We start from the raw sequence: 25,050 nt of genomic DNA, 5'->3' as shown, positions 1-25,050 counted from the left end.
GGCATGAGCACAACAGTGAATATACTTAGCTGCAGGATTTTTTTTGTTTTATTCTTGCTTGAAGGCCTGAATATATACCACTCATATTAGCGGCTCCATCGTAGCCTTGCCCTCGAACTTTAGATATATCTGAATACTTTTCTATGATATTGAAAACAACATTTGATAAGTATTCTGATTTCTGGCTTTCCACTTCCAAAAAGCCCCCGAACGCTTCTTCTATGACTAGTTGTACTGGCCTGTCGCCTTCGTCAGTTTTTATCTTTATATAACGAAACACTGTACTCAGCTGGTCGGTTTTCGCTATATCTTGAGTTGTATCAAAGATAATAGACACATAGGGGCTTTTTTCATTTCTTCCTTGATTTTTTTTTTTATATCTTTGGAAATCAGGTTGATCAGCTCAATTTGAATCTGAGGACTAAGGTAGTTAACACTACGTTTTGGTAACTTAATTAAATCTGCAAGGACCTGGTCATATCTTGCTAGCATATGTATTATCTCAAGGAAATTTCCTTTCGATTTAGTTGCATCTTCATCGTCATTACACAATCTGTGCTCTCTCAGTGGTAAGTCGTTTGTAGCTAAAGTAATAATGACGTCCACCACTCGCCTTAAAACTTGTCTCCAGTAATCAGTGGCTTTTTTAATCTCCTCCAGATTCTCACTATCAACTGTTAGGCCTAACTGCCAGCGATAGTATATTTCACACACAATTGCATGACTTTGCGAATCTTCTTCGTGGTCTTTTATGTTTCGACCTAAATGTGCCCAATCAGACGTACCTTTCGAAAATCCCACATCAGTATAGGCCATATTGAAAAGCCAGCATGGCTGACAATAGCAAACATTGAGGATGTTTGAATAGCATAACCAATTACGTTTTATTCTCAATTGGGTTTCTTTATTCTTTTGAAAATACCATTTCTCATCAAATCCCCTATTTTTATTTCTCCCTTCTGATTCTTTTGGAAATGGCCCTTTAGGCTGATGAGGGCCTAATTTTATTATTTGCCGGTTTTGTTCGGCTGTAAGAGTGTTTTCAAAATTAACCTTACCAGAAGAACTTATAACACCTGTTACATTTTCTTTAAGGTTCAACTCGCAATCGGTACCTTCAGCTTTAACTAGGCCTACCTTAGAAAAAGGTTCCTGAAGAAGGACGTGGTCTTCTGCATCTTCAGGTAAGCCTACAGGTGTTTGCTCCAAGTCCTCATCGCTTGTAGGTACTTGTGAGCTACAAGTGGGTTCTTTGTCCCTCGAAAAGTAGGTAGATAACTTCTTTACTTTCTTAAGTTCAAGATTTTCTGCGTGACTTTTCTCTAACCTTCGTTTCCGATACTCAGCACCACTTAGTTTTTTTGACATTATATACCAAAGGTAATAAATCAACAACACACAAATCACATCACAACAAAATAAATAATATAATCAATACTTTGCACTAACGCTAAATCTGCAATCACTACGCAAAGGTAAATTGAAGTAAGTCAATCACTCGTTGGGTCCTTACGGACGCCTTTTGTCTCAGCCAAGGTCAATGACAGACTGACTGACACAAAGACACTGCGCGGCCGTGATGCGCGTGGAAAGGGCTGCTTCCCGCCATTTTATCGTCCGCCCGCCCCCGCCCCCCTGTCGCCCGCCCTGGAGCGGTCGCTCCACTCGCTCCTCTGTCGCTACGCCACTGCATTTTGTAACCTGTTATTAACAACTGGTCACTTTGATGGTCAACTTTTGTTTTTGCTACTGATTGATCAGATGTGTCTGTGGACTACATAACATATTTAACAGAAAAACGTTTACTTTTAAATGGAATTAATTAAAAATACATGTAAAAGAATAAAACAGTCCGGGTAACCGGACGTTGGGACTGAGAGGGTTAATATAATTCATAATAAAAGTAATGCATTTGGTATTTTAGGTTTACGGAGTAGCACAAGCAAAGATATCAGTCGGCTACGAACACGCAACGTGTCCAAACATTGTGTGGGAAACACAGACTGCGAGCGATGTTGCAAGGATTTGATGTCGATATATCTGATGTTGGTGGTTGGAGCTTGGACATCCATCATCATTACAACTTCCACGAAGGTTAGTTATTTAACGAGTAAACTAGTACTAAAACTAAACAAAACCAGTCCTGAATTTCTATGACGTTCAATTTTTGAATACGTGAATTTGAATAATCAAAATTTTATCCCCAGTAATATTTCTGCTTGTATGCTATTGTTCATGTTTCATAAAATAAAGTCTTGAGTAGTGTTGTTTGGTGTTAATTGAAGTTTAACACATTAATAGCACATGATACTTTGTGTTTTGGCAGGAATTCTGCAGAAAGGTGATGGATCAACTTTGCATCTGAAACAGTTCCCGCGCACAGTTCGCGTGGTGATGGGTACAGGTCTGCAGCGCCCCCTGGTTTGCAAGGACTGTGATGGCCCAGCTAAGGATGCCCGACTGCTGACTCCTGTAGCTCTCACATCCGGACCTGATGGCTCCCTCTACGTCGGAGACTTCAATCTGGTACGCCGCCTCACGCCTCAAGGCAGTGTCTACACAGTGCTGCAGCTCAGGTGGGTTAACTCAACTTATTAAAATTAATTTATTCAGACGTAATGTATAACATACAGATGTTTTTGGAACTGTGAACTACTTTACAGAACACAACTAAACAGAAGTAATTTTTTAGTTTTTTAATTTGTTCTATCTAAAATCAAATTTTGTAGCCAATTGCATGAAACAAATGTTTCTACTGTGCGAACATCCGTTGACAATACTTCTGACTGATAATGCAAACTAAAACTTGAGTTAGGTGAGCTATCAGCTGTTTTGATGTATTTCACTAAACATTTGCATCATATTTTTTCTATTATTTCACAAAAGAAAACTCACAATTATCCAATAATTCACACCTGATGATGGCATCTTCGATGTCGAAAGGCCTCGTGAAAAATACACAAATTATTGGATAATTGTGAGTTTTCTTTTGTGAAATAATAATAGAAAATTTATATTCCAATAAGAAGAGCTCCTCCTCCTTCATTTGCATCATAATTTAACACTAAACAGTTTGATGCTTTCTGATGGCATTTTGTTGAACTAAAATTAATATCATACTTTATTAGGGAGATATTGTAATATAGGATATTCTACTTTCAATTTTTTCAAATCAATCGGTACATACATAGATCAACAAAGTCTACTAAGATTCGATGTGGGTTATACTGTTTTCATGCACCTTTATAACTCTAGAGTAATTTGATCATTATGACTAAAGGCAGTTAATAAACATAGTGTCATACAAAGTTACCAGTAGGATAATGTGAGTTAATGTGCTAAATAAGTATTATAGATAGAGTAACTAGAGAAGTTCAGTATGCTCCAGATAGTCTGCTTGTCAAGGGTAAAATGTTATACAATTAAGAAACATAAGTATTGTTACACAAAAACCATCTAGATTGACTAAGAATGATGGGGAATTGTTACAGTGCCACACAAGTGTCATACCAGTATTATCTAAGCCTGTCTCCTGCCGATGGCCGACTCTACATCTCGGACCCTGAGCGTCACCAGATCCTGCGGGTGTTGAACCTGGACTCTGTGTCAGACCCAACCATCAACTGGGAGCCGGCTGTAGGCTCCGGTGAACGCTGTATCCCTGGTGATGAAACCAGCTGCGGTGACGAAGGTCCAGCCATCTCTGCCAAGCTGGCACACCCTAAAGGTAAAAATCAGCTGATCTACGTTTTTCGTTTGAAACTCCTTTTAATAATATCCCAATGGTTTGATAATAAACTGAGGTATTAAAACTTTATACCAACAAATCATTTTGCTTTATTATTCCAGTGTCACAAATGTATCGGTACATAATTACAAACACAATAAATATGTAAAAGATTAATAAATTTGACCTTCTTGATCTTCTGATAAGTTTAATCATGTTTGCTATGATTTAATTAAGATATGAGTTTATTTTCTTTTGTCAACTATGTGTTTACAACCTAGAATTAAAACAGTTACTTTTACCATCTGTACTATTAATGTTTGATTTTGTATGTATATTTTTGTGTAATAGCACCTGTCGTGATAGAGAACTTCATTTTTCTTAACACAAAGAAGGAAAAAAGGAAAGAAGAAAAAGAAATGTGTTTTCTGGAAGCTCTAAGTTGGGTAGAATTGTTTTTAATATTTTGGCCACAACGTTATCAAAAAATATAAAAGGCCCAATCCCCGGTTCCTGATTTTTCGCCACTTTGTTTCTGCCATAACATTGGCCTTTGGTTAGTTTTCAGTGATTGGTCATTCAGTGCAGACCTAACAGTAGAGTTAGTTTTTAGAATCCACTTGCACTAATAAAGATTTCATTATTAATTAAGAAGGAATAGTCCAAAGTTTTTGAATGAGAGTGTTTAAAATGAGTCAGTTTTCCTGTGTAGCTTTATTTCTGATTACCTTTTCAGGTTTGGCAATGGCAGCTGATAAGACAATGTACTTTGCCGATGGAACCAACATCCGATCAGTGGACCCAGACGGTATCATACATACATTGATAGGTCACCATCGCCACCTCAATGTATGGCAACCTATACCTTGCCAAGGTGCCATACCAGCTCAACAGGTAACTTATATATAAATTATGTTTTACAATTTAATGTTTTAAGAATTCACCATTATAGGTTAAATTAAATGTTAAATCACATAATGTTCGACGTGCAGGCTCAGCTGCAGTGGCCCACAGGCTTGTCTCTGAGCCCCCTTGATGGCAGTCTCCACTTCATAGATGACCGGCTCGTGCTGAAACTGACAGCTGACATGAAGGTCAAGGTCGTGGCTGGCACCCCTCTCCACTGCCACACCCACAAGGAGGACAAGAAGCAACCGGCTGTGAGGCTGGAAAACCACCACAAGAATCAGGTCTGCACAATTGTTTAAAAGGGTTTTAGCTGAAAATACAATCACAATTACTGTAATAGGGCATAAAATGATTTAGATAAAATGGTAGATCTAGATCTCCTTATAAGTTAAATAATCTTTAACCCTAGAAATGGCATGCTCATTTACATAATTTTATATTAGGGTACGTAAGTTTTGAAATAGTTTTTTTTGGAGGGGTTGTGAAAAATGCATTACTGCATGAACGCTTGGCCTTACCTTAACCATGCAAACAAATGGTGGGCTCTCCAACAGGTTTTTTTTCCGTGTGAGCAGAACCAACTCAGTCTTTTCAGTCACTAGTCTTAACCCATGTTCTCGTAGCCATGAGCTCACACGTAGCTCTACCATGTTCAGCACCGACTGTGAATCTTCTGTGCTACGAGCATCAATGACTGCAGCGATGTCATCTGCATATTTCACCAGGAAAGCCTCCGAAGGCATATGCAAACGCAAAATTCCATTGTAGGAAACGTTCCACAAGTCGGACCCAAGATGGAACCTTGAGCAGCCCCGCTTGTGACCTCCCTCCTGTGTTCACCATCTGATGTCATAAAGACCAGCTGCCGATCTGTCAGATAGTTTTGCACCATCCTGAGCAGATACTCTGGGATCCTGAAATGTTTCTCCAAGGCTTCCAGGATGTCAATCCATCTTGCCGAATTACAAGCATTCTTGCTGTCCAGAGAAGCCAACAGTACGATTTCCCTGGAGCGTTGTGCTACCTGAAATGCACTTAACACTTCCTTGATGGCACGAATGGTTTACTTCCCCAATCTGAAGCCAGTCTGCCGTGCGGAGAGGTCACAAGCCTCCTTAATGCCCTTGTCAGACGTCATTTGAGGAGTTTCTCCAACAGCTTTACTGCAACATCGAACATACAGAGAGGCCTGTACGTTGATTGGGTGCTTCGATCCCTCTTGCCTTTGCTGACCAAGAGTAGACGCTGTGTTTTCCAGATTTTTGGAAAAACGCTTTCCTCCAAGCTGCGGCTGTACATAATCAGTAGCACTTCCAGGCACATCTCCATAGCCACCTTCAGCAATTCAGATGGAATATGCCATCTGGCCCTGGAGCCTTTTTGTTTCGAAGTGTTCTTTCAGCTTGCTTTAATTCTTCTTCTGTGGTAATGCTGTCCACTAGTTTGCGGCTTTTCTCCCTTGTGGCATTGACTTCTTGGGCATGGAGGCGTCACAGGCCCTCCATAATAAAACCATAGTTGCCTCCATCAGGTTCTCGGCTGTGCCTGCCCTATCCAGTACCTCATTCTTACCTGTCTCGAGTACCTCTGGAAGCACTTCTTCATTCACTTTTCTCACATTACAACTCTGATGAATAGAAGTTGAAATGTAGTGTTTCACATGTATAGTTCATTCATGAATGTTCACACTTTAATTTTGTTTCAGAATTCGGATGATGACAGTTCTACCACTCTGGGACAAGTGCTGGCCTTGGCATTTAGTCCAAGCGGACAGTTGTTCATTGCAGACAGTGATTCCCGGAAAGTGAATGCGATTCGTGTGGTGGACCCTGCTGGTAGAATGGCAGACTTTGCCGGAAGAGGTCATTTCTTCGACAAACGGTAATTGCCCTCAAAAACACATTTCCTAAAAAAGTTTTATTTTATTTGCAACTTTGTGGTCTTTATTGTTCTGGATACATTTGTGGAAGCTATTAACCTGATTTTGCAGATAATTATGTTAGCATTTATTTCAACTATTGTCAACATCAACTTTGTCCACAGGGACTGTGATTGCATGGCTAATAACAGTTCAGGCACTATTCCGTGCCAGTGCTGGACCGAGTCCAGTGTCAACTCTCGGGAGACTCTCATGTCAACTACAGCTCGCTTCACCTCCATCTCCGCCATTGCTGTGTCTCCAGATGGTGTGGTCAACATTGCTGACCAGGTACACACCATTTATTTACTGATTAATTAATTTAATTTATACGCACATTGATACATTTTGATGTAAAACTAAGTACGATAGTGAATTTGTATCAAACAATTTTATACATATAAAATAAATTGGTAAATTGGTCCGGTTTTGCTCTAATTTTGTGGATATATCCTGAAACATTAAGAACAAATTCTTTAGTCAATATATCAGATCAATATATGAACAGATAAAGTAACTAAAAGTGCTGTTATTAAATTTAAGAACAGTTTTTCTCTGTATCATTTTATACCTATTGATAATTTAGGGTTCTCAAGTGAATTTGATCAGTATTAAGTTACTCTCTAATTAAAAGTCCTAAGTACATATGTTACAAGCAATCATTTTAGGATAACTTTAAAAAACCCATACATTTTGTAAAAAGAAAGGTTGTTTGCAGGGAAATCTCCATATCTTGGCTCTGGAACACTACTTGGCCACTCATGATGAGAACGGAGAGTTTCGTATTCCCTACACACCAACCGGTGAGGAGTACATATTTAACCGGTACGGACAGCACATCGCCACCCGAGACATCACCACCGGCAAGTCACGCTACACCTTCCTCTACAGCAAGAACACCAGCTTCGGCAAACTGTCCACAGTCACTGACAGTGCGGGCAACAAGATCCTGTTCCTGCGCGACTACAGTAATGTTGTAAGTCTGCTAGGAGGAAAAGATTAAAACACAATAAAATTAATGCTTGGGCTTTTACAATTGGTTAAATTAGCATATTTTTCTGCCCATAATTTTCATAACTTAATTTTTATGTTTTTTCTAAATAACCAAAAGACAAAAACAGAAAAATGCTTGATCAAAATTATTAGTGTTTTACTATTCAACTTGTTTAGTAACTTATTTGGCACCAACAGTTAATTGTAATTTATGAAAATTTCTTAATCCAAATAATATGAGGTTTCTTTTAATTTTAACCCTCTGGACCCCAAGCGGTCGATTTTTGGACGTCTGATAAGTATGCTAAAATGACCAAACGGTCAATTTCTGGACGTTCGTGAATCACGCTAAAAGGACCAGGCGGTCGATTTCTGGACGCCGGAATTTCGGTATTTTTAATAAGTAATATAATAATGTATAATAATATACTTTAAACGATATACACTTTATTAAAAGTATTAAGGATATTAAAAATATTGTTTTGAATGAACTACAAAATATTACACAGCAGCAATACAATAAGCGCTGTCAGCTGATCACTGCAGACTGCTAGTGGCTCGCCTCGCCGCCGCGGCCAGACGCCAGCTGTCTAGATGTTTACGTTCTGTCCGTTTGTTGTTCTGTGTTTTCGATGTAGTAATGTTTGCTTTCGTACGAATTATTTTTTGACTGAATTGTGATGAAAATGGCTTATGAGAACTTGAGAACAAGTGAACTTGATAGGGAAATAGATAGGGAGCTAGATTCGTCTGATTCTTCAATTCCATTTGATGACGACTCGGACGCAGATCCCACCTATAACCCTACTCTACAACCTTCATGATCTGGTCAAAAGTACAAGCAATCAAGAAAAAAAATCAAGATTTGCAGTTGGTGCAAAGAGGGCTGTCATTCTCTTTGCTTTGGCAAACGTGTGTAAATAGTGCTCCGAGTGAAAATTGCGAACTTTGGGATTATACCGACCACACCCAGACGTGAATCGTTATTTGACATTTTGTTTCTACTGCTTACTAGATTAGCGTAGAACAATATTTCGTCAATATAAAACAGGAATTGTCTTATCGCAAACCCCTCCCCATCCTTAGACAGAGGTCAAAGTCGAGCGGTCTATTAGATAACGTGACTGCAGTCTCGCCGACCGTTCAGCTGGTATGCCGCAACCCGGAAACCGGTGCTAATACTCAACAGGTTGAGCGAATGTGGAGTTCAGCTAAATGACGTAATAAAAAACAAAAGGAACAGCACAACACCATCTTGACTAATACCTAGCTGAATACATGTGGCGGTCGGCAGTTGCGGCTGAAGGCGGAAATTCACTACACTCACTCATCCTTGATATTGCTGCATTCTGGGCTTCACAGAAAACCCATTAAGAATTGATAATCATTGTAAGTTTGTAACTTCGTAATTAAAGAGTTTTTTTTTTTTCGTTCTATAATGTTTGTTTCTATAAATTTATATTTTTGTGTTCCTCATACTGGTGTGGTCGGTACAATCCCAAAGTACCGAGAAAACTTTTTGTACATAGTGTATATATTTTTTTACTTTACGCCATTGTAAACAGTACATTTTATTGACTTATGCCTATTTTGATCTTCACTATATTGTAAAATAAAATAAGAATTTGTATAACTTAAGTTATTTTTATATTTTCGATGCTATACTGATATTTCCGAATAACATTTTTATTGCTTTTGTAGCAAAATGATAAATTTCGTTTAATTGTATTATTTGTATTTCAAATAAGTTAAAAATTGGTACACATTTAGAAAGCAATATTCTCTGTAAAATAAATTGGTTTCCCACGGTTAAAAACTCTTTGGTTTTTTCAGTAAAACACTGTAAACTAAAAAATTACTAAATAATTTTGTTATATTATTTTTATTTTTTTATAAATGCAAAAAAAGAGGGTCACATAAGACGATTTGGAGTTTTATATACTTAGGCTGATTTACAATGTACATTTTGACACCAAATACATAGTCATATGCCAATAAATACATTTGTTATGATTTTTCTCTTGAACCACTTCAAAAAAGCATGACTGACAACTGAACAGTTTTGGGAGCTAGTCCACACAGCAGGTATTACAGTATTGGGCAACATCTATTTTAGGGTCCGGTCCTTAAAGGGTTAAATATAATGGTGTGTTAATATTATGAGATAAATAAACAAAACAAATATTCTTGTAGCATTACCTTCAAAAATGAGCACATTCCTAAATTTGTTTCCCCCAAATACAAAGTGACGCAACTTGAAATGATATTATTTTTAGATATTTCATAGCAACATGTACCCAGTCGCTTCGTAAAGTCCGTTGTTAACACGATGGGGTACATGTTGCTATGCATTTCCTTATTGCGATTTTATTGTTTGCCTGTCTTGGAGATTTGTTAAATTTGATTCCACACTTAAATAAATACCTCAGACTGTTGTTTACCCATTCGGTCGCACAATTGCTTAATTTTTAGGTAAATTAGTTTTTAAGATACCACTTGGGGTATACGGAGAAAAATTATAAAACATATCAAATGGTTTTTGTCATTATTATTGAAAAATTCAATAATACAAAATAAAAAAGTCAGAGAAAAAGCCATCAACATGAACATGTTAAATAACATTTTACTATATATTTCAAATGTTTACTCTTTTGGCTCAAAAGTTACATTTTTCATTTTAAAAAGTGCTTTTATAATTAAGTTAAATAATTTAAGGACAAACTGATATAATTAACCTTAATTTTTTATTATTTACTTCCTAAAAAGGAACAAGAAATTTGCTAGAAGAAGACCATTTTAGATCTTAAAAACAAATTTTATATTATTCATAACAACAATAACTATTATTGCTGGTCATAAAATAAATTTGCTTTTGTAGTCATTACTTATATGGTGGCCGTCTATCCAATGCCAGTTCTACTTTTAGCTTAGTTACACAGTTTATTAAATTTTTTGATACTATTTATTTTTGCATTTTAAAATCATCGCATTTATTTAATAAATTCCAATTTAAAAGTTGATTATCATTTTACAATTTGCTATAAAGACCAATATTAACACGTTTATTAATTTACAATCTGTACAATTGTGTACCAGGTGAGTGCGATAGAGAACACGCAGGACCACAAGTGCGAGCTGAACATCTCTGGAGTGGGGTTCCTGACCAAGTTCTCGGAGAAGGGGCGCTCAGAAGTGGTGCTGGATTACGACTCCAACACTGGACTGCTGACCAGTCGTGCTGACTTGATGGCTGGGGTATGTTAATGTCACTGCTATGGGCGTATATAAAGGGGGGGGGGCTGAGGAGGCTTAAGCCCCTTCCTGGGACTTTTGAAAGACAAACATTAAAATTCCACACAGTAGTTTGTTTAAAACTAGAACACATTTATGAGGTCTAGAAGCTCATTAATTTCTCGGGGAAGATTCTGAGCCCCTATTTTAGGAGGGTATTTTATACTTCCTAAACCAACCAGGATGTCATTCCCTCCAAAATAATTTTCTATTTATGACTTACTGCACCATACCGTACATCATGTACAGAGTGGACTGAGAAGAAAGGTTAACAAATAAATACTTTTGAGCATTCGTAAGTTTTAAAAACTAAAACTACACTTCATCACTACAATGTTTTGTTTATTAAAGTAAGTCTTTGAATATTAACTTTATATACAGTTGCTATTGCCTCAAGAGCCGGCTGATGTAGAATGTCCTTGAGTTTTCCCCATAAGAATGATGTTAAACCTCATGCAGTTTACGCACTTCATTTTTTATGGGAGATGTTTCATTTTAAAGATATAATTAACATGCATTGGAACGCATTTTAGTATTTTCATGATATAGTACAACAAAGTTTGTGAATTTTTCAAAACAATCCATAAAAATATTTGTTTTAAATAAGAAGTGTTCAAATGCATAGTAACTATATCTTTAAAATGAGACATATAATTCTGTGACTAAAAATGAGGGTGTAAAATGGCATGAGTTTTAACATTGTTCTTATAGGAAAAAGGTCCAGGTCATATTACTACAGCTGACACATGAGGAGCTAAGTTATGAATAAGTCCATAAGTTAGCTAAGTCCATAACTCAATTTGTCCTTGAGAGAACCCTTGAGTGATGAGATTCACTAAGGCTCAGCAGAATCCTATGGCTGGATATGCAACATAATCAAACTAATCTTACCTACATAGAAATGAAGCTTAGTACAAAATACTAGGTCCATAATACATTTTCTTCTCGAGATCAAGTGGAAAGTTAAGCCTCACTAATGCTCTTTAATAATACACAGACCTCCATATTGCCTTCATAAAAAATTTCAAGTCTATATCTCAACAACTAGTTTTCAAGGTATCTTGTATACAGACAAACAGAAGTGTTATTTTACCAGCCTCTGCCTATTTTTCCAGCCCCCCGAATGATAGGCCAGCTAATTATTTAATGTCTATAATGTTAGTTTTACAAAATTTCCGTTAATTGATCGGTTTGGTTTTCTAGGGTGGATCAACATTCTTGTACCAATACGACAGCCTTGGCCGAGTTTCCCATGTAGTGTTACCAACTGGTGAGAGTATAAACCTGGCTTCTCGGCTGACAGCTGATGATGAGCTGGAGGTCCAGATCTCATCCCCGGTCCAAGCCTCTGTCAACATGGACTCTTCAGTCCATGTCACCACCATTAAGATGGAGGGCCACAGTCATAAGAGGATGACCATTAGAGATGGTTTGTAACAAAATATTACCATAATAAGTTTTCATTAGTGTGAATCTTGTCAATCTAAAAGTCTGGTGAGTTTGGATTCTTCAGTAAAAAATCACAAGATTTTTCATGCCTGAAATATACAAAAATTTATAGTATACTAGCAGTTACCTGTGGCTTCACTTGCATATTCAAAGGCCATACCTTTCTTAGTGAAAGTAAATATGTAGCAACAAAAACCAACTCCATCAAAAAACTTCTTCCACCTCTTTTAATTTACTTTCTGTGTACATTTTTCAAGTGCCATAGCAATAGTTTTTTTTCCTGATAAAGAAAATACATAACATACGTACGACTGAAAGGTTACTGCAGTCCAAACAGTCAGATACAAACGATTAAATTCACTTCCGCTCTAATTTATTTACGTTTTAATAGTTGAGTTTATGTTGTTGCAATGACCAAGATAATAAACACATGTGTGGGTTTTGGAATCCAAATTAGATTTATAAGCGTTTAATTGCGGTCTGCAATATTTCTGGTGCTATCAGTAATATTGATTTTTTACCCTGATCAAGAAAAAATGTGCATTTGCCATCTCTTTGCCTTTTCTTTAACTACAGTAAGTAGACAACCGGTTTCAGTACCCTTATGTGCAAAACATTTATGGCTTTTTTCATCAAGGTTGGTTTTAAAAATACTGTTTCAATATAATTTGTAATGCATTAGATGGTTTATTCGTCACTGGTGCAATCTAAAATAAAAATTACATGGTAGCTTTGTCTTTGTAATCTGCATAGTACAACTGATTTAGTTTTTCAATTTTTCTAAAATTTGAATGTAAACAAATGTTTCTGCCACTTTGCTGAAAGTGACAACAGCTGTTTATGGTCAGTTAATTTTGGATAATGTTTCTCACCGTTTAAACCTTCCCTGGACTTCCACAAATAATTCAAGACCAAAATTTATTATCTTAATTGGTCCAGCCGTTCTCGAGTTTTACTGTGGCTAACAAACTCTAATTCATTTATATATATATATAAATTTAATATATAATTTTCGTTATCTAAATCCAGTATGTTTAAATCGCAATTGGCAGGTCTTTCGGGTCTGTCGGAGGCTGTCAGTTACCGCAATGGAACGTTCCTGCTGCGGCAACACTCGGGCAGCTGGACGCTGGTGGCTGCCGAGGCCACCCATCCGTTGCTGGAGTTGTCACTACCTGTGGAGGCAGAGATGTTCCCACTGTGGAGCCGCCAGACCACAGCTCGTGGTTCCATCGTCAACAACATGGCCTGGAGCTACGCGCTGGTGGGCGACGCAGGCACGAGCCAACAGACAATACATCGCCAGCTCTGGGTTAGTATTAGAATAATATATACACACAAGTTCTCCCTGAATTCGTTTTGCAACTGGATACGGAAAAGTCTACATTAATTTACGCCATAAAGTATTTTATTCAACCTGAAATTTTAAGAAATGCTTTAGTATTTATCATTTATCATGTTACTGTATAAGTAGTTTATTTTTTCACGTAGATCTAGAAACGCTAATGCGATTGCTCACGTACCAACGCCTAAGCCTAAAAGAGTGAAGTTAACATAGGCTAAGTTTAGTCAAGTTATATAAGTTTCTTTCTAATGTTGGATAAATCTATTAACGGATGAAATCCAACATAAAAGTGTATTTTAAGTACACATTTTTTTTATCGTTTTTCAATTCTTCAATGTTTTCTCATTTAATATTTACTTTCATATTATAGGTGAATAATTCCAAAGTGCTGGGGGTGATGTACGAGCAGATGGCTGGCAGAGAGACAATACTCGACTGCGAGAAGGAATCTCTACTGAAAGTCAGTTTTGACGCTGCCGGACTGCCACTGTCTTGGCAGCCAGGCGGTTCTCCTTTGCCTGTCAACATCACCTACGACAGGTCTGTACATGTACAGTTACAAAAAATTGTTTAAACTGTCTCATTTCTAACTGTATACAAGTTAACGCATTGAACCCTAGACCTGTAACAATGGACTCAGTATACTGGCCGTTTTATGTAATTTTTTTTTAAATTTTGAAAATTATGAAGAGATTGTTTAAACCTAATATATTATATATCAAATTAAAGAGGAGAACATGGAATTTTTAAAAATATACCGTACCTGTTTATGTAAAGAATAAAATTTGAAAAATTGTAACACTGTATAAACGTTTTATTTTTCAATCACCTAATGTTCTAAAAATGTGTTTTTGATATAAAACTAACATAAAAAAGAGAGAATTCATGTTAGTGCATGTAAACTAAAATTATACAATGCAAACATGCAAATTAATTCCATTGAACATGAGTGAGAAATGGACACAATAGGCTTAGTCATAGTTAGCTTGTGTGTGATACAGTCTGAAGCACTGAGATCCAGATCATAAATTTGGTCCAAGATTTTTCCAAACTGAATCACAGATGATCTTTTATTTTTATTACAAATAGGATTATCTTCCTTCGAACCATCCTTCAGAATCTGACAGGATATTACGTATCATACGCACCGTTTCATTGTCTAAATGGTACTCATTTTACACAATGAACTAGAAAAATATACAATAAAAACTTGTATCACTATGAAAACTATCAGGAATAAACCAAACTATCTCTAAACCAACATTTACCACATCGCTTTATTCAATAATAGTGGAACTTTGTTCGCAAACACACTCCAGACAACAGCAAAGCTCGCGTCACTATGTCAGTCAGTCGGTTACGTAACTAAGCAACTAGTTCAAAATACTTTTTTTACAGCTGCACAACTGTTAGTTGTCATACAAATACGTATAAATATAAACAATATAACGTAGGAAATGGTCTGAAAGAACTAAACCCGATTTTTTACCGAATACCTAAACGTATCGAATTAAATACCAGTGCTTGAGTACAGGTCGGGCTGTATACAACGGCGTGCATGCTATTCAATGTGGTAATATACCTACAGATCTGCTAAGCAAAGTATAATCTATGTCAACAGGTTTAACAGACTGGAGAGCTGGACCTGGGGAGTACAGTCTGAACATTACAGTTACGACAGACATGGGCTTCTGGAAGAGATCAAGACTAAACAAGATGGCAGCGTGATTTTCTCTTACAATGACGGCAATATGGTATGTTACGTTGAGTCATCCTTAGTGAATAGAATCGAGAAACTAATGTATTACAAATTGATGATATTCTGGTATGAGTCTTTGAAGCATATATATAAAATTTCAAACATAACAAAATGTTAACACACAATATTAAAGTAAAGTTTAGTACAAGATATTGATTTTTACAAAAGAAGTTCATTCATTATGTGTAAGAATGGTTTGATTTTTTTGTTTAACCCTTTGAGTGCCACAGCGTCGCTAATTTTGACGGTACGAAAAGTGCATAAAGTGCCAGCGTCGCCAATTTTGACGTTTCGTATTTCGATAATATTTTATATAGTACAAGATTATTTTGGCCAAATAATCAGACGGCTGTATTCAATAGGTTCCAAACTATCAATAAATACGAGTTTTATGTTGTTTCTCTACTATTGTATCTGTGAAACATATGTTGTTTGGGTACTTATCAAGAAGCCACTATTTTTGGACGAGTTTTCCTTATCGGGGACAAAATAAATTACAGTATTAAAAACAACTGACTTTATTTAACCTATTTTGGAATTTACAAGTTATTACGACAATCAATTAAATAAAAAACTATAAGAACAACATTTCATTATTCGTAAATGTCAGGCCATTCGTGTGTCTATTTGGAGACGATTTGGAGATAGGAAGTATGACTCATCGAGTATTTTTCGATTCATTATGGAAGAAGGAACGTATAATGAAGTTTACTTTGATCTCGATAAGGAAAACTCGTCCAAAAATAGTGGGCTGTGATAAGTACCTGTACGATGATTCTGTCTTCCAGTCACGCGACGTAGCGGACGAGTACCGTGTTGCGTAACGGCCTTTCTTGTTGTTTATGTGCCGATAACCAAGCATTTGAGTAAATACAAAATAAAATAGTAACTTATACAGTATTTTACTGTATTTATTTACAAAAGTAATGTATGATTTGAGTTGTGTTCAAGCGAAAAACGTGAATTTTCAGTGTAAATATTATTAGGGTTATTATTTAGTAAATGTAAACTTTTATGTAAATATGTTAGCAAGTATTTGTTTCTAAATTTACTAATCATATTTATTTGTGTTGTATTAATGTTTTATTAGATTTATTGGGAAAACTACATCATTACTAAGTAATTTCTAAACTCTGACAAATGAAGTACAGTTAATAAAATTTCGTTACCGGGCAGCATTTTGTTAATACATATAATGCCATGTTTTTAAAATTCTAGAATAAGATATTACCCATGGGTTTTATTTAGAATCATATGGCCTTTATCATGGTGTAAATAAAAAAAAAATCTTAAAAATAACGTATACACACAAATTAGGTCGAAACTTAACTTTTTATACTAAAGTAAAAAACTTTTTTTATAAATACTGAAATTTTTATATTTTTATAAATCAAATTTTATTTGTAACGATATGTATCATATTCTGCATTTAATAAGAAAAAAAACAACAACAAAATTATGGAAATCTGTTTGGTAGTTATTTTACAACAGCTTTTTTCCCAAAAGCTTACAAATATGCGAAAAACAGCGTGGCACTTTATGCATATGCCTTCGGAAAATACCCGTGGCACTCAAAGGGTTAAAGTTTGTTATTGACGATGGAAATTTTGAAATGTATTAGGATTTTGGACATTTGCCATCATTATATGTTGCAAAAATGTATTGCACTACATTTCGAGGATTGAAATCAACAATCTTCCTCAAGTGTAAAAACCTTAATACATAAAACCTACAAAGCACAGCAATGGAAACCATTAAAAAAGAAAAGAAAAATGGTATCATACCCAGCAGTAGCTTGAAGATCAGGCAGGAGTAAATAAACCCAGGCGTTGTCACTACACAGAAGTCAACAGCACCATCACACATCAAACCTTGCAAGCGAAAGTGGAACAGTAACAAGAAAATCAATATCGGTATTTCCTGTGGTGTCATGCCATATCATCTGAAACAATGGGACAAGAGGGCAATGGATAGGAGGGGGGACTTTTTGTAACATATAACGATGGCAAGGTTTGATTTTGTCAGAGTAAAAACTCCTTTTAACCTGTTTTTTATGTGTGTCTCTTGATTCCATTGTGATTAAAGTTGTAAATTAATCATTAGGCGTGATGCCACTTTTTTCATATCTGTAAAACATTTCTCTGTTCCAGCTTAGTCACATAACGCTTGCAAGTGGACGTAAGTTCACGCTGCTTTACGATGACCTTGGTGGTCTCCGACATGTAACGCTGCCATCAGGAACCAGACACTCTTTCTCCGCTCAGCCCTCCATTGGATTCCTGCGCTACACTTACACTCCGCCAGGCTCTACCCGTGCATACTTGCAGCACTACACGCACAGCGGCCGGCTGCTGCAGACAGTCTACCCAGGCGACGGTGCGAGGGTGCTCTACCGTTATCACAACTCGGAGCAGCTCGCTGAGGTTAGTGCTATAAGTGAGGATGTTCAGGGTTCAGAATTCCGTGAAATGCCTAAGTCTCAAGTTCAAATAACCTTTATTTATCAATAGTTCCATATTCAAGTACATTGTTCTCTTGTAGAAAGATATTTTTTTTCATAAAGGACAAAAACAAAGTAGGTATTATTGTTCTGATTGTACAAAGAAGCGTGAAAAGGGCAGTCATTATTACAATAATCGGAAAATAAAATTCAAATTTGAATGCTTACAATATTTATAGCCTGATATATAAGTACAATAAACATCTCATAATTTGACAGTGCTGACCAAAAGTAAAGAAATAGACTCCCAAATCACCTATTTACTGGTATCGAGTATTTGGTATAATGTAAATTAAAGTTTTGCAATACACTAAAATATTTATTATGTTAATTTGTTATGTTGTGTATTTGGATACTACCATTGATTAAGAAAGTTCACATTTTGTGTGAAATACACACTGTGTGCATTTAAAATTATAGTTCCATCACATACTTCAACTACAGGCAAAATTAATTAACTTAATATCCAAACTTGAATTAGTTTTTATGTAATGTATATTCACTCAATTGAGTTGATAAAATTTTTAATTATGCTAGGATCTAAGGGTTTAAGTTATAGAGACCACTCTCAAATCCATCAAATCTTCAACTGTAGATATACGAATAGGAAAGAGCTTATGAATGTATCCAATCATTAAAGTTAATTTAACTATTGCCAATTTTTAGATCAGGATGGTAAATTGAAATTATTAACATAAATAAGGTATCCAAATTGATTTCAAATAATCAGAACCTTTTGTAACCAATTTTGTCTATACGATTTCACTTGGCTTCTGATATATTATATCTTATACATTGTGTGGCCTATTAATAATTGAAACTGCCTATCAAATGTTGCCAATAGTTGAATTGCTTTCATTATATGGAAGAGTAGCTTCTGCTGATATGATTTTATCACTCTAGTATCTGCCCAGTTTTAAGGTGCCTACTTATGTTCCTCACAGGTTGTTCATGGTGACGGAGTAACACAGATAAAACACGTGCCCAACACCAAACTGCCGAGCCAGATCCTGCACTCAGAGAAGGATTTCGAGTACCGGTGGGACTACCAGTACAGTGGCGGACTGCTGATGGAGGAGCGACTGGACTACAGTCCCAAGACCGGACTCAGCAATGCCAAGTTCACGTACCAGTACGACGACAACTTCCGCGTGGTATCAGTGCAGGGCAGGATAGGTGGGCAGAGTCTGTTGGACCACGTGCTGAAGTACAGCCCCAGAACCGGGGCAAAGCAGCAGCTCGGCCAGTTCACTGTGAGTACAGAGCTGTACAACTGGTATGAACCATAGATTCAGCTTTGTGTTTAACTCTAAACTTCTTGAAAATTTACAACTTATCTAAGGGACTTTTGTTCATCAATACTATACTTTAGTGCACCAAAACTTGAGACCAATATTTAACTATAACTACACACATAAATAACTGAAAATTTCAAATTATCTTATTCTTAAATAAAATACAAAATTTAAAAAAAATCAGATAAGTTAAACTATATTTAAAAAAAATTTAATCATAAAATATTAACACTTCCTAAACAGTTTCTTTAACATGTTTCAAGATTCCAAAATCATTAAACCCTTCATGGTTTTTTGGTGTAATATTACATTCATAGCGATCCATAAAAGTGTGATACTGATGTAATACAATGCATTGTTATATTGCTCCTGTTTTATTCTGTTGTCTGTCACAATATTGCGCAAGAAGCATTTCTATGAGAACCACACTTCGCGTTAGTAGTTCTAGTGTTTTCTACTAGATGTCAGTACTTCCATAACCATGTCACTTTTACTTGGATTTAAATGGCAGTATTTAAACTTTCGGTTCTATAAATGACTGAGATTGAAATTAAATTTATAAATAATTTGCAATTTAATTCAACCTCAAGTAATATGTTAATTCAATCATTATAGGTTGATCTGTTATTTTTAATTATTTTAATTGTTAAAGTCATTTTATTTGCAGGATAAAAATACAATCAGTTTCAAGTATGTCTCTAGTATCAAAATGATATAAACTCGTTTCCATATTTTAAGCTTCGTCTCCACCAAATGCACAAGTATTTTAATACATTTATAAGAATACACTAAAGCAGCTACAGTGACACTATCACTCAGATAAAAAAAATTCTGACAATGTTTACTATGTTATGATCTGCAAATAGAGAATTATTAATTTAGTTACTTATTTGGCCGATAGATTGCAGCACTTTCCAACTACAACTGGATAAGGATTGAATTTTATAACCACAATACAGTGGGCTACACATAGTGGCGTGACAAGCTAAACCGCAAAACAGTGAGGGTCACTAGGTGTGGCCCGCCGATCAGAGAGAGGGTGTGGTCATAAATCAACAACCTGACCGACCTCATGCAGAGAACAACCATGGATGGCCACCATTGTGGCCAGGAGATTTGAGAGAGCTACATGAATTTAATGCCAATCCAAAAGGGTTAATATTGTTTAATATAGCTGGAATAGCATTTATAACAATATCCACTCCCAGAGCTCACTCAAGTAGAATATACTGCAGCTCAAATTTACATATACACCATGCTGTAAGAGTGACAAACGTAAATTATTTGTAGTGCTAAATGAACAACTAATTTATAAGAACCATTGTTATTCAATTTTTAAAATCATTTACTCATCTACATTTATAACATTAATTATTTAGAAGTGCAGTAGGTGGTATGGTTTGGAAAAATATAAATACTTGATGTTTGTTTCAGGTTTCTTGGCCGCAACCAAATGAAACTTCCCTGTTTGATGGAACAGCAGTCTTTAACAGAATAACAAACGCATACTTCCAAATTGCTGAGATCTCGGTTACAATTCATCGAATGGAAGTCTTCAGGATGGAGTTTGCGTACGATTCCAGAAAGTGAGTTAAAACTAGTTATCATTGAGTTTTCCAACATGTTTATCTACTAGAATTTCGGTATTTAAATTGGATATACAAAGTGTGTTGTTTTTTTAAGTTAGTACTGTTTTGATATATTAAAAAAGTAAACGTTTTGTAAACATTTTATTTTTAAATGAAAGCCCACATTTTTATCTACTTTTCTACATAATTTCTATAAATATTGAAGTACTTGTCCATACTTTACTTTGTCCATATCAATCGTTACCACATTCACTGTTATTAAATTTGGTAATCTGTCTCATGTTGTGCATTACGAGGCACCGGCAACTTATATGATGCATTATATCTGTGCAGTTTGAGTTACTGGTGGCTCATGATGATGGTTAACTTTGGCATATAATAGTTTATTAGTGTAAGTGCTGCTCTAGTTGAAATTGGCAGAAGTACCAGATTGTGGTCTAGTAGCAAGCACCATACTACACCAAAAGTATTTATTTTTTACTGTCATGAGTCAACCATGGTTGTGCTGCAAAGTTTTTATATTCAATTAGACCAATACTGACATTAAATCTAAAAAATATGACAAATGTAAAGATCTACCCTGTAACTTGAAAACTTATGCAATAGTGTAACAGACAATGACAGCAGCTGATATTGGCACGAACAAGGGAAACAACTGAGCACGTTTGAGTCATTGGTGACTCACTGCATACACACAAAAAAACTGTGTAAGCAATATACTTCATGTGTAGTATGAGGTATCCGTGACTCATACTTAATAATACTCTTTGTTGTAATAATTATTAAATATACTTTTCTCGACTTCAAACCCCAATTAAATCAGAAATCTATTACAGTTTGATGAAATCCAGTAGGGTTCACAACTGTGTACTACAAAAGTGTACTACGAGTCACCAGTGCCTGTGACTCACACAGCAGTGGACATGTTAATATTATACTTTTTCCATTTCAGTCGCATCAGCCAGACAAGGACTTACACTCGGAACGTGGGCGTGTGAACATGTACACCAATATCAAGAACCTGACATGGGATGCTGATGGACAGCTGGCAGCAGTTGAGGCCCAAGAACCTTGGGGCTTCAAGTACGACGACAACGGGAACATGCTCTCACTCACGTACAGGTTTGTGTTGACGCAATGAAATCACAAGATTAAAAAACTATAATTATGTTCTTATTGTATTGATCACTTTTAGTTTCAAATCACTTCAAAGGCCTTATTGATTATGTCATGGTTCTAGGGGCAACACAATCCCGATGGAATACAACGTAATGGATCGTATCGTCAAGTTCGGTGAGGGCCTGTACAGGTACGACAACAGAGGGCTGGTGGTACAGAACGCGAGAGAAGAGAAGTTCCACTACAACGCCAAAGGGTTATTGGTAATGCTATTTATAATTTTTGTACATACAAAAATAGTCATTTAATCTCAACATATATGTGGTACCACCGTATTTCAGTACAGAGCAAATTCTTAACTGAAATTAAGTGTTAAAAATTAATCTAATCTGAAAGTATCAGGCTCAAGCTCAATGGCAATACGCAATTAAGAAATAAAATACTTTTTACACTCGATACAGAATTATTTATACATTTTCTAAACAATCTCTTAATTTTGTTTTTAGACCAGAGCAACAAAAAGGGGACGTTTTGACGTGCGTTATTACTACGATCATCTGGATAGACTGGCTACAAGAAAAGATAACTATGGAAATGTTACTCAGTTCTTTTACACGAATCATCAGCGACCTAATGAGGTAAGGAGAGATGATTATTTATTTATTTTATGAATTGTAAATCATTTTAAATGATCATCTCTTAAAAAAATTAATTTTATTTTAAAAATAAATAAAAATTCATTTTATTTAAAAATAAATAAAAATTCATTTTATTTAAAAATAAATAAAAATTCATTTTATTTTAAAATAAATAAAAATTCATTTTATTTAAAAATAAATAAAAATTGTGTATTTTAGAATATTTGTTAAAAGCAGTATAGTTTTAAAATATCTTCACATACTTTAAGGTTTTGTTAGAGAGTTCTACAGAAATTCTCCATTAAATTCATATTTTTATATGATTGTATGAAGTTTAATATGAGGAATGCATGTTATCTAAGGCAATAACCATACTACAAGCTTGGGCACAGCGTACTAAAGCCCCATCTTAACCACAATATTGGCAATGATTACTACTAGTTACCTTATTGGCAAAATGTTTTCCTTTCCCTCCGTTAAATATACAGAAACAAACTGGGATATTTTCCCACTTTTTTTAGTAGTTTACAGCTCTGAAAATTTCAAGTGGTGAATTAGTTTTAAAAAAATCCGTATTATCAAAATGATCAAGATGATGATTTTTGAAGTGAATACTTCTTTTGGTTATGGATGTATGTTTTGCATGGGGAAAAACTTTAATTTCGCATCACGAAACGTCACGCATAATTCATAGCTGCTAGGGGTGGAACTACCACAACGTTTTGGAATTTCTCTTTCCATTCAGAGGCTATCCAGGCGTGCTAGTAAGAGGTTACATTCACTCCTTGTTGAAGTCATTATTTCTATTGGCGGACTATGGATGTATGTTTTCAACATGCTTTCAAAGTAGAATGACAGCTTTACCGAAACGTAAACAAACATATAAACATCTGATCTGATCTAACAGAAGTTGACTTTAATGAAAAATCTGTTAGGAGAGGTTTAAAGGAAATTATAAACCACAATAACATACAACATTATATATCATAAGGAACGTAACGTAATGCTTCTCTAATCTAGTAGTATTTAAAATGATTTCTAGTAGTATTATTTATTCACGTAAATGTTGTCCAAAATATCGCGTGAATCTATCCCTGCTTCTGCAGACTTTCCTTGGCTAAGGAAGTTTTCAGATTAGCCCCAATTTAAAAGCTGTCAAATTTTTAAAAATCTATTCATAATTTAATTAGTAGCTATGTAATACACTAAAACACTTCCAACGCCAAATAATTGTTGCAAAAAAGACTAGAATATATAGTAAAATACTTTTTGTGTTACAGGTGTCACAGATATACAGCCCAAGAGACAGTAAGCTGATGACACTGGTTTATGACGACAGAGGTCACTTGATATTCGCTCAGGTTTACCGACACAAGTATTACATAGCCACGGATCAGTGTGGCACTCCCATCATGGTGTTCAACCAGTACGGTGAGGGTATCCGAGAAATAATGAGATCACCATACGGCCATATTGTCTACGATTCCAACCCCTACCTTTACCTTCCAGTCGACTTCTGCGGAGGCTTGCTGGACCAGGTGATTAAAATAATGATTGTTCTATATGATAGAGTAATTAATTCAGGTTAAACTGTACAATACATGGAAAATCAATTAGTTCATGTTTATGTCTATTGAGTATTGGTTATTGAAGGATAATCAGGTCAAAACAACATTAAATCTTGCCAGCTACCTTATTATTTATGGTAGTTCAGAAGCTTACTTTAATGTGCAGATTAGTTGTTATGAACAGTATCTTAGTTTATTTAGTTTTAAATCACTCATTCATGTTGAGGAAAATACAAAATGATGCTTTGCAATAACTATGCAGTTTAACGAACATAGAGATATATTAATTAGAGTAATTCTACTCATAAATTTATGGAACAAATTTGGTAAAAATATTACGCCCTCCCAAATTACATGGTTGGCCATTCACCATTATACAACACATTGTTATCTATGCAGAAATGAAGTTTCATGCAAAATTTAAAGTCTACGGATAGAATATTCCTCAGGATATTGTGCCACATGATGAATTCACATTTTTGTTCATTAATGTAGCAGTGTTGTAGTTTTGTAGCAGTGTTCAAAAAACAAAAGTTCCAGTGAGGTAGGGAGGGTTCTGCAACACAAGAATACACTTAAATCAAATCTTGTTTCCGACTATGAACACTGCTTTTCCACTATTATTTTTTGTTTTACTCTTCGAATAAAAAGTGTCACATGTTAAAATCTCACTTTTGATATTTTCTTGTTGGTGTCATGATTACCCATAAGTGCAATGAAAAAATATTCACTAAAGCTCAGCTAAATCCAATGGAAGTGAAAAGCACAAGCACCATCATTGAACTCAGTTCAGGCCCGTGCTGGGTACGTCGAAAGGGCGGGGGACAGGGGTGGTGAGGGCGCCAACCAACTGGGACACCGGGAGGTCTGGGGGGTATGGAAAACCCCCCAGGTTGGTGGGGGGTCTGGGGGTTCCTCCCGGGAATTTTTGAAAAAATAAACACCTAAAA

At 35.7% G+C, this 25,050-nt stretch overlaps 1 protein-coding gene across 1 annotated transcript in view; it reads left to right on the top strand.

Annotated features, from left to right (window-relative positions):
• Positions 1-25,050, top strand: part of LOC124363215 (teneurin-a-like) — a 57,526-nt gene that overhangs the window by 18,240 nt on the left and 14,236 nt on the right. The window contains 20 exon segments of the mRNA XM_046818378.1: positions 2,327-2,576; positions 3,492-3,727; positions 4,464-4,621; positions 4,720-4,917; positions 6,342-6,517; positions 6,680-6,845; positions 7,273-7,530; positions 10,644-10,802; positions 12,042-12,267; positions 13,340-13,599; positions 14,003-14,172; positions 15,254-15,386; positions 17,542-17,814; positions 18,836-19,144; positions 20,621-20,772; positions 21,728-21,767; positions 21,770-21,897; positions 22,016-22,157; positions 22,401-22,532; positions 23,813-24,070. Coding sequence (XP_046674334.1) covers positions 2,327-2,576; positions 3,492-3,727; positions 4,464-4,621; positions 4,720-4,917; positions 6,342-6,517; positions 6,680-6,845; positions 7,273-7,530; positions 10,644-10,802; positions 12,042-12,267; positions 13,340-13,599; positions 14,003-14,172; positions 15,254-15,386; positions 17,542-17,814; positions 18,836-19,144; positions 20,621-20,772; positions 21,728-21,767; positions 21,770-21,897; positions 22,016-22,157; positions 22,401-22,532; positions 23,813-24,070 — 3,824 coding nt within the window.

Source organism: Homalodisca vitripennis, chromosome 5, assembly GCF_021130785.1.
Source record: "Homalodisca vitripennis isolate AUS2020 chromosome 5, UT_GWSS_2.1, whole genome shotgun sequence".
Classification (NCBI taxonomy): domain Eukaryota; kingdom Metazoa; phylum Arthropoda; class Insecta; order Hemiptera; family Cicadellidae; genus Homalodisca; species Homalodisca vitripennis.
Note: the sequence above shows the minus strand (reverse complement) of the source record. Positions and strands in the feature narration are given on the sequence as shown.